At 47.8% G+C, this 11,021-nt stretch overlaps 1 protein-coding gene across 2 annotated transcripts in view; it reads left to right on the top strand.

The window, feature by feature from the left end:
- The first annotated feature begins 3,116 nt into the window (after positions 1-3,116).
- The window catches only part of KAZN (kazrin, periplakin interacting protein), a 456,516-nt gene continuing 448,611 nt past the window's right edge, over positions 3,117-11,021 (top strand). The window contains exons 1-2 of one of the 2 annotated variants that reach the window (XM_061184919.1): positions 3,117-3,197; positions 3,320-3,584. In XM_061184919.1, coding sequence (XP_061040902.1) covers positions 3,335-3,584 — 250 coding nt within the window. In that variant the 5' untranslated portion in view covers positions 3,117-3,197; positions 3,320-3,334. Of the gene's footprint in view, positions 3,585-11,021 lie in introns of both variants that reach the window. The other variant, XM_061184921.1, reaches the window with a different exon arrangement.

Genomic DNA, 11,021 nt, shown 5'->3' with positions numbered 1-11,021 from the left:
AGTGCCGGTGGAAGCTGGGGGAGGGGGAAAGGTAGATTAAGTAAACTTTTCAGTTTAAATCAAGTGGATTCTAGAGGGTAATTAATCTCAGACTTTATGTCTGAGATCTGATCCTTTTGCATGTGAGTGAACGTAAAGAGACACAGCTGGGAAAAGCCCCTTTTTTCATTTTAGAAAAAAAAATCTCAAAAAATAAAATTCTTTAAAATCCTAGGAGGCACCCCAGGAGTATCTAAGGAGAGTTTCTTGAAAGCTCAGAGGCTGTACCACAGTTGGGGAAGAGGAGGGCAGAGAGAGATGAGAAGGGGCCCAAGGAATGGGTCTTTGCTTTCTTTTCTCCTGGTTAGATTTTCAGGTTTGGCTTGTTTTGTTTTGACTTGATTTGAAGATTCTGGTGTGTGGGAATAATCTCACTGAAGAGGAAAATGAGTAACACTTGGTCAGTTTGTTTACTGTACAAACTGCTCACACACATTCATTTGCAGAGCGCATCCTATGGGGGTTAGGTGGCAAGGATGCAAAGAGAAATAACACGTAAAAAATGACCACCCTCCTTCTCCCACACAGAGCTCTCAGTGAAGTGGGAAAGAGACATGTAAACAGATCAATTACTGTGCCTACTGATGAGTGCTCTACAGAGGTGTGAGCGCACACACACACACACACACACACACACGAGCATGCACACAGCTCTTCAAATAAAGCTGCTCTTAATTGTTTTCTCAGAAGGTTTGCTTCCAGGACAGCCCTTTTCCTCTTTTTTTGGTACTTGCTTACATACTTATTTTTATTGAGGTGAAATTCATATAACATAAAATTAACCTTTTTAAAGGGAATAATTAGATGGCATTTAGTCCATTCACAATGTTGTACAACCACAACCTCTCTTTAGTTCCAAAACATTTTCATCACCCCAAAATAAAACTCAGTCCGTTAAGTAGTTCTTCCCCATTCTCTCCTCCCCCCAACTCCTGGTAACCACAAATCTGCTTTGTCTCCATAGATTTACTACTCTGGATATTTCATATAAATGGAATCATACAATATGTGACCTTCTGTGTCTGGCTTCCTTCACTTAGCGTAATGTTTTAGAGGTTTATCCACATTGTAGCGCGTGTCAATACTTTATCCCTTTTCATGGCTCAGTAACGTTCCCTGGATGGATATACCACAATTTGTTTAATCATTCGTTTGTTGACAAGCATTTGGGTTGTTTCACCTCTGGCTGTTATGAATAGTGCTTCTGTGAACATTTGTGTACAAATTTTTGTTTGAATATCTGTTCTCACCTCTTTGGGGTATATACCCAGGAGTGGAATTGCTGGATCATATGGGTAATTCTATCTTTAACTGTTTGAGGAACCAGCAAACTGCTTTCCACGGTGGCTGACACCCCTCCCTTGAAGACCCACAAAGTTCTATTTTTGATGGTTCCTCCATAACGAAACTGGAAGCCTTCAAAGAACTAAATCCTGGTTTACAAAACTACCAACCTGTCTAAGTGCCTTGGTTGGCCCAGTGGCTCAGAACTTGTGCTTATGAGACTAAGGTTAGGGGTGCAAGACCCAGCTGGCCAGTTAGCTGAGTAGAGTGGACAAGTGAAAAATTAAGTCTGCTGCCACAGGCTCCACTAACACTGTCCTGCTCTCTTACAAAAGCTTGTTAGTGCTCACAGGGGGACGGAGCAAGAGTGTGTTTTTATGGTTACATATAAAAGGAAAAAAAAAAATCTAGCATCCAAGGCACAGTGGGATTAACTTGGAATCAGATGACTGCTATTTCCAGTCCTGGTTTCACCTGATTTCTGCAGGCCCCATGGGTAAACTGCTTAACCCTGCCCGGAGCCTGTTTCCTCATGTCTAAATTGGGAATAATAACCCTTACTCCAAAGAGATGATAATGCATCCTAAGCACTTTGCACACAGTAGGCTTCCAACAGATGCTGTTGAATCTGGAGGGTGAGCAACCTCTGTGCCTGCCAGAGACCATCATCAGCTTCTGCAATTGGCTCTGAGCTGCCCTCCTGAGGTTGACCCAGCTGGAATGGTGGTGCACGCTTGTTCAGTTGTTCCGGGTTACACTGGCTGTTTTAAATGGTCCTATTTGCATGGAATGAAGCTTGCTATGGTAACAAGGTCTGGTGGCTGGAATCCAGGGCCCCAGTGAAAAATGCAAAGCCTGTGCTCCGGGAGAAAAGAGGCCCTTGATGGGTGTATCAACTTTAAGGTTACCTCTGTTCTCCCAGGAAGAAGGAGCAGGTAAACTGAGGCAGCGGGGCCTCAACACTCCTACTCCTAGTAGGAGGAGGAAGAGGGAAGCCCCACTGACGCCTTCCAGTCTTCCCTCCTGGTTTGCCCCCCAATATTTAGCCCAGCTAAGAAGCTTAGGACCACCTTAGAGGCACACCCTGGTTCAGGGCGGTGGGGAGGCCAGAGCGCCACTGATCCACCCTGGGGAAGGACAGGGTGCTCCTTCGGAGGAGGGGGGACAGCGCAGGTTGGGGCGGCGAAAGGGGTGGGGTGGAGGTGGGCAGTGAGAGGCACGCGGGGCACTAGCCCAGCTTCCCGCTGAACAATTCCCACCCACCTTTTAAGGAACCAGCAAAGCAGGAACTCCACTTCGTAGCTCGGGCATGCGGCTCCCTCCCCCGGAGCTCCATCCCCGCTCCCCTCCCGGGCCCCTCTTCCGAGCACCCCTCTCTCCCAAGCACCCACCACCTCCCCGACCCCTGCGCCGCGCTTGGAGCGAGTTCGCCAGGGCGGGGGCCGCCCCACGGCTCCAAGGAGGGGACCGAGGACTGGCCTTGGAGCTGGCGCCCCCCACCCCTAGCCAGGGGCGCCACCTCGGCCCACGCCGGGCCGCCGTCCGCCGCCCTCGCCCCCCGGGGGGTGTGTCCCCGAAGTGGGGGGCGCGGGAGGCCGAGGCAGCGGCCCCGCCCCCGGCCCGGGCCCCCTCCCGAGCGCGCAGCGAATGGTAGGCTCCACGGAAAGAGTGCGGGCGGCGCGCGGTGTCCTTCTCCGAGCCGCTCTCGGCGCCGGGGTCTAGGCGATCGCTGCTCCTCCTCCTCCTCCTCCTCCCCCTCCTTCTCCTCCTCCTCCTCTTTCTCCTCCTCCTCCTCCCCCCGCCGCCTCGCTACCGCCGCGGATCCGGCTGGAGGCGCCGCTGTCATTCCTGCGCCGGAGGAGCCGGCGCTGCCGGTGCCTAGGGGTCGGGGCTCGGGGGAGCCGGGCCGCGGGGGACCCAACAGGTAGAGCCGGGGGTGCCCGGCCGCGCGCCCCCGGCGCACCATGCAGCTCTTTGTCACCTCTCTCGCCCCCAGGCCAAAATCCTGAGCATGATGGAAGACAATAAGCAGCTCGCGCTCCGCATCGATGGGGCGGTCCAGTCGGCCAGCCAGGAGATGACCAACCTGCGAGCCGAACTCACGGCCACCAACCGGAGACTGGCGGAGCTGAGCGGCGGCGGCGGCGGCGGCCCCGGCCCGGGCCCGGGAGCAGCGGCCAGCGCCTCGGCGGCGGCGGCGGCGGCGGCGGCGGCGGACTCGGCGGCGGCGAACATGGAGAACCACCAGCACAGCGCCCAAGGTAGGGATCGTACGGCGCCCGGGGCGGAGGAGAGGCGAGAGAGCAGGACCCGGACCCGGAGGGGGCCGGGGACTCGGTGCCCCCACGGCCGCGGCGAAACCGCCTTGCACTGTGGCTTGTAACCCTTTCCGCCCGGCGGTGGCCGGCGCTGCTCCCCTGCTGGGAGTTGCAAGCGGCTGTCAGTAACGAAAACCCGGGCGCAGCGTGCACGGGTTCACACGCTCACGCCTGTCCTGGCCAGCGCGAGCGAGGCGCAGCCGGCGCGTCCCCACCGGCAGCAGAAAGCGCCCTTCAGATGGCACACAGCCCCCAGCTCCGTGGGCAAACTTTTCATGCCCGGGCCTTTGCCCTCAGCCGCGGCGGGGGTGAATGCCACAGCTCCCCCCCAGTTCCGGAGGCTCCTTCCTTTGGAATGACTCCCGGAGAGGGAGCTCCAGACTCTGCTGCCGCGTTTGGGGTAGAGGATTGGACTGGTTTGCACTTTTCTCCACGGATGCCAAATCCCTTGTCTCGATTGCATCTGGACTTTATTTTCTCCCCATTTGAGATCGCGCAGGCAGTGGAATATATCGATGCAACAGTAGATGCTGTGCTCAGCAGGGAGTTTAAATTTCCAGCAAATATAAACACTGTGAGCACTTTCCGGGGGGGGGGGAGTCTTAGACCTCAAAGGCTGAGTGATGGGCTCCTGGCGAAATGAAGGCGTAGATGGTGGATTTCCAGGTAGCCGCCGCTTGAAGGGACTCTTTGCAGTTAGGAGGAAGGAAAAAAAGGACAGTCTGTGTTGACATTGACAGTGATGAAGCTCTGAAACCCTCATGCATGGGTTAAAGGTGGAGGAAGCATCCAAAAAAAAAAAAAAAAAACAAGAAAAAATAATACTGTTTGGTTTCTGTGAATTAAAAAGTAAAAGGGTAGGCTGGATTTTCAGGATGTCTTTTCTTTTTTTGCCTAATTGCCCTTTAAGAAACGTTGTCACCGGTTATTAATATCATTTGATTGTAAACTAAACTGCTGAAATCCAGAACATGACAGAAAAAAATATCCAGTCCAGGAGGGCCACTTGTGTAAATATGTCACTTGATGAAGTATGAGGTACCAAAGGCTCACTGGCTTAGAAAGATTTTCTAGTTTTGTTGTTATTTCAAAGGCTTCCCCTAAGTGTTGAGAGAGAGAGAGTCTGTTTTCATATTAATGCCTTCTCTCCATCAGCTTCTGTTTCCTCTTTACCTTCCTGGGGTAGGTGTGCTTTTTTTTTTTTTTGGTGTGAGATGTTAAGCCTGAACATTAGCAGTGTATGTTCAATTCCAAGTCAGATCTTAACTTGGTACTTCAGGAGTCCGTCAAGAATCTTGGGGCAGTAATTTGGTACCAAAGTAGCATGACGTCATGGTGGGAAGGTGTTGTGAGCCTGGTGCTTGCTGCACAGTTTTCAAGGTGGGTATCTGGTTATTCTGTCATTTATCCCTTGTTATGTCATTGTGTGTGGAAGATGCTCTCTGCTGGCACCTGGGCAAAAAAGGGAAGTTAGACTGAATGGTCATGCTTTACTTTTTATAGGCAGGGACTCTTTCAACCTTAAAGAAATAGCACAGAACTGGCATTTTGCTAAGAATCAAAAGCCATGGTAAGGGGGACTGAACAATGCTAGTTTATTTCCCACCATCCACCCCTTTCTCAGCGGAGGAAAAGTTAAGTGGCTTTTATCTGAGTCCTGGGTCTGAGCATGCTAAGGAGGTCAACACATTCAACTTGGAAATTGTGATACTTGGCTGACGGTTAAATTGTTGTAGTGGAGCAATAGGGGACTGTTTCCTTTTTCTTTTTTCCTACAAAAATGCACAAGGCTGTGGAAATGGAAAAATGGCTTTTGGATTTCTTGATATTCCTAAAAACACACAAAACCAGCAGCTTCCTCATATTCTTAGAAACGTGCCTGCCCAGGCCAGGGGCTCTCTGTGGGTGGTTGGATGAAGGATGGTTTTGATTTTTCCTCTGTGTACCATTGGTATTTTTCAAAACCTTTACTAGGGGGAGTTTAATGATTTTATAATCAGAAAATAAAATGTTGAAGATTTTAACTCAGCTTAATGGTTGGCCGCATATCCCTCCAAATTGATGTCAATTTAAACTGATGTGATGGTTGAAAAGAAAACAAGACCCCCATATAAATCCAGTGGGGCATCATTTACTTATATATGGCAACAATTCCTCAATACAGTACTTTTTACATTATTTAGCCTCTGTGAGTGTTTTGGGTTTTGTTTTTATTTTGCTTTGTTTTGTTTTGTGTTCTCATGACATGTGGCAGCATTCTGCTGGAACCGAAACCTTCTGCAGAGGTGGTCTGGTAGTTTCTTTTGCTAGTGCTTTCGTATTCCTAAAGGAAAGCACTGGGCTCTCTCAAGTTAATTTCAAAGTGTGGTTGATTGGCTTTCTCATGCTTCTTTGTCATATACCTCCAGGAAGGCTCACAGAAGCTCAGTTCCTGGGGGTTCCTAATTCTTCCGAATTAGTCTTCTGTTTTAATTTTGTCTGTGTTGGTGCAAGTCAATGGGCTCAAACCCTATGAGCATTTAGCGTTATTGAGTTATCACTTTTCAAGGTTTTGAATGAAATGAGTATCTTTCAAAACGCAACTGTATAAGTCATCTTTTAACTAAAGGGCATTATGCACATATTAACTGCATGCTAATTTCCTTTTAATAATATTAGCCCAAATGGTTACGGGAAGAGTCACCTTTTGCTCTCCCTGCTGAGAAACTGTTAGATCCATTTTCAGACTTTTTTGTTAAAAATTTTTTTGTTAATAAATTAAAGAAGCTCATCAGTCCACCAGTGGATGTTTGGTTCCAGTGAGGATATCTGACAGTAGGTAAGTTGATGAAGAAAACTTGGGTTTTCCTAGAGAGTTAATGCAGTGTGTCATTTAAACAAAATATTAACTTGGTTGGTACCCTCTGTGAGCTGGCATGGTTGCTATGTAACAGAGTCTAGAAAGTGAACTGCTGAAAATCTGGGCTTTCAGCACTTTGCAGGATCTTCTTTCAGAATCTGTGTTGAAAGAAACGCTTGGCAGCCAGCCCATCTCTCTCCCTGCTTCAAGTGAGTCGGATAATCCCTAATGAGGATGCTGGCATGCGGAGCATAGGGTATCCGCGCAGGGTGGCACATCTCAAGGCTCCAGGGCTGCCTCTTAGGTTGGTGGGGTCACAACTGCCTTTGACAGGTGGACAGAAGGAGCCTTGGAAAGAATAGAGCCAAGCAGTTGTTCCAATTTGTCTTGTTGTCGGTAGCCAGAGAACGGATTTGTTTAAAGTCACATTTCTAAGCTGTTTTCCTCGGCGTAACATCTCTGGGAAATGTGTTTAAAATGCTTGCTATTCTTTGAGGGGAAAATATAGCAGTTTGTTTCTCTGAAAATGTTTTATCTGATGAATGGCTAATATTAGATTCAATTGGTTGCTTTGCTATGCATAGAATAAAACAATTAAGTTCCGTCGCACCCAATTCAAATAGGTGTTTAACTGTATATAACGTAAAATACCTACGCCCAGTAGGATGTATACCTACTGCCAATATTTTTGTGGTTTTTTTTTTAAGGAAATAATTGTATTTATATGCCTGTGTAAGTGGAAATGCTCATAGCATCTTTCTTGCGTGTTGAGGACTTACTGTTTACTGCATTTGTTAGATGGGGATGGGGAAAAGTGTCATTTTCTTACACCTTTGTAAATTTCCATAAATAGATGCAAGTTTTATTTTTTTTCTCCCCAGGCATTAAAATAGGCTGTTACTTCAGGTCTGATGGCTCTTATCTAGCATTACTATAACACTGGAAACTCTTTGGTGAAGTATAAATTACCTTGGGACTGAATTGAATGTGTGAGTAGTCCGCAGAGATGCTAGACACTGTTGCTTTTCAAAATCAAAGCATCCCCTTTGGGGATCCCCTTTGGCATCCCCTTCCCAATTTGTTCTGCCTCTACATACTCTTGTTTTCCCAAGCAGACGTTTATCTTTTTTGAGAAGAGGATTTTCACATGGCAGAGAGGATGGAACAAAATGTGGCGGAATCTCGGGGGCCTTCTGTTAGCTCACCTGTAAGTTACAGAGCTCATTCAGTACCTATGGCTTGGTTTTCCAGCCATATCAATGGGCTGAAAGAGACTTGTCTGTCTTTTCCTAATCTGGTAGGCTGTCATGATATGGGACTTCAAAATTCTTCCTGAAAATCACCATGCATGGTCACAAAGAGAATACGTACAGATCAGTACAGCATGGTTGAAATTAGTTATTGATTGACTATTATTTACTGTCTTTCCATTGTCTTTGGAAAATGCCTTTGGAGGACCCCTTAAGTCAAGTTTCTGGTTCTGGTTAATTTCACACTTCCAGCATTTCAGGATTTACTGAGGCTTTTCAAAACTTCTTTGATACTAAGTTTGAGCCAATCTGATTTTTATAATAGGAGCCTCGTCACACATCCTCCCAGTGTAAGACAAGGCATGTTCTCCCCATGCCTATCCCCTCTCTACTCCCCAAGACTGCTGGCACTTTTGAGGAATCCTGTAGCTTATAAGTTGTGACTTCCTGGCTGCCAGTGAGCATCTCGCAGATGGCCTTGGCAGGTGGGGAGTGCTCGTTGAAACACTTCCTGCTCACCATGCAAGTCATATGGGGCCCAGAAGGTCAAGCCTGGGTCCCGGCCATATTCACTGCATGTTTCATTTATATTTATTCCTGAGTTATATAGCTAAGGAAAGTGAAATCAACATGAATTTCTCAGTGCTTTTCAGACCTTTTCCAGTATTGCTTTGTGTGAGCATTAGTGCTTGGCTTCTCACCCCCTGCCATCCATCAGGCAAGAATGGAACTTGTTCTGCCTGCTGAGGCCAGGGAATGGGTTTGTAAGTGATCTTGTAAATGAAAATTAGTCCATACTGTTTGGGCTGGATATTAGGGTGAGTAACACATGGGATGACAAGGGTAACACATGGGATGACAAGGGGTGCCACCAACAGCAGTCATTGCAATGTCCTGGTCATCGGAAATGCAGGCAAAGAGGGTTCAGGCAGAATCATTTAGGAAAAGACAGCTTCCCTGAAGCCAAGAGGGTGACCATCCATTGCCGCAGATTGTACCTGACAATTCAGGACAGGTAAGCGTCCCACTGGCTCATGTCACCATCCTCAAGGTCCCCTGCCAGGCCCATCTTGACTGTGGAGAAGCTGGAGGGAGATCAGGCAAAGGAATCTCTTCTTCTTCCCCATGTGGTTGGATGAGACCAGAACATTCTTGCTTGTTTGATGCAACCTCAGATCTCGGTGGCAGACTCCAGGCTGTGCTCTGTGGGCATTCTTGCTTCCCCCTTGAAATCCTGAGCTGCTAGAAACGTGAAAGAAGCTGAATGTAGTTGTAATGAGTTTGGCAAGAACAACTGTTAGAGCAGGTGGCTTCCGTGTGATGGGATATCATTGGTTCTCAATTTGTTTTAGTATCTTTGTTGACTTGGCCTTGCTGGACCTTTGGGTCAGACTTCTGAAAAGCCCCTGTCCCCTTCACCCTCCAATGAATTGAGACCCTAGCACGAAAGCTCGTATGGAGCTTGTAACGGGCAGGTCTGCCAGCAAAGCGCCCCCGAGGCCTCTGCCCCTTCTGTGATGGGCTGTCAGGCTGGGAGGATGGAGAGAAATGGGAGGAGGGGCTACCCGCCCAGCTCCTACCCCTTCTCTCCTCTTCCACCAGAGCAAGCGCTGGAGTGAAGGGGATGTAAAGGCCTTCCATTCCCAATAGTGTCTCAGCTCTACAGATTGTTTGAAGTAATGTGAATCATTAAGAGCAAAGTGCCCTCTAAAGGAAGGTGGGTCCAGAGCTAATATTTTACACTCACCTTCGGCACTTCATTATGGCTCTCGGAGCTCACCTCTTGGGTACATCACAAGACACTGGGGGTTCTGGAACCATCCTGATACCATGTAATTGTCTTTTCAGTGAAGGTGAATAGTGTAATGTAGGACTAAATTAGAACTAGTTTCAGTGCTTTGTCAAACTTTTCAATAAATAATAACAATAAGGACTTCCAACATGTCAAGTATTTTCCCGAGTGCTTAACATGCATAATTGTATCTGGAGCCCAATGAAGTGACAACTGTTGTGCCCATTTTTGAAAAGAGGAAACTGACTGGGACTCAGAGAGGTTAGGTCACCTGTCTACCATGACATAGTAATGACAACGATGGTGATGATGACAGCAAGCTTTGACATAGTCTTGCTCGGAGCTAGGTACTGTTCTACGTGCTTCTCTGAATTAATGTATTTAATTTTTGTAATGACTTATAAGGCAGGTATCATTGTACCCATTTTACGTATGAGAAAACCGAGGCACAAAAATGATCTATTACTTGCCAAAGGGCCATTAAGTGACCACGCTCTGGCTCCGGAGTCCATGTTCTTACTCATCTCACTTTGATGCCCAGGGTCACTCGGCTGGTAGTGACTGATCCAGGAATTCAAACCCACCGGGGCTCTCTGCTGTTTAAACCTGTATTGTCTCCTAAATCAGAAATATCTTTCGGTTTGTTCATTAGGAAGGTTGACGGAGCTGTAGGCTTCTCTCCATTCTTAATTAATGTTTTCCTAAACTGATGATAATTTCTGGGTCCTTATATGAAATCATAGGGAAGCAGGAGTACCTCTCCCTTAGGTGTGAGGTTAACTGACAAAGAGGGAATTGGGTCCTGCTTGCAAGGTTAGCAACCCAAGGGTCACCTGTCACCAATGAAAAGAACCATACTGATCCTGGCGTTGGGGCCTCCTACTTCTCAGACTTTGTATGCATTCTCTCTTGGGAAGGATGATTCCAGGCAAAGCTGGTATCCTGTGGTCCTATTATTCTCCCTCCTACCCATATCTTTCCCTTTTCCGAGTTCTCTCCCAGTGGCCTCGGTGGCCCCCAGTGGCCCAAGACCACACCCAACAAAAGACCTATAACTACTCACAGATTCCTTTACACTAGGGTTGCCCAGTCTTGGCACTGTTGTCATCTGCGGGATAATTCTTTGTTGGGGGGGGACGTTGTGTGCATTGTAGGATGTTTAGCAGCATCCCTGGCCTCTGCCCACTAGATGCCAGTAGAACCTTCCACACCCCAGTTGTAACAACCAAAAATGTCTCCAGATGTTGCCAAACGTCCACAGGGGGCCACATCATCCCTGGCTGAGAATCACTTTTTATGCCAGGCATTAGAGGAGGCCCCAGTTGTGAGTCTTAGGATGGCGGCTCTGTGAGACCAGAGAGTTTCATCTGTTTGTCTTCTGCTCCATTCACAGCACCTAGAACAGTGCCTGGCACATAGCAAGAGCTCAGTAAATAGTTGTTGACTGACTGAATGAATGAATGAATCCATGATTTTTAAATTACAGAGTGTGCGGAATT

This window comes from Eubalaena glacialis, chromosome 3 (assembly GCF_028564815.1).
Source record: "Eubalaena glacialis isolate mEubGla1 chromosome 3, mEubGla1.1.hap2.+ XY, whole genome shotgun sequence".
Classification (NCBI taxonomy): domain Eukaryota; kingdom Metazoa; phylum Chordata; class Mammalia; order Artiodactyla; family Balaenidae; genus Eubalaena; species Eubalaena glacialis.
Note: the sequence above shows the minus strand (reverse complement) of the source record. Positions and strands in the feature narration are given on the sequence as shown.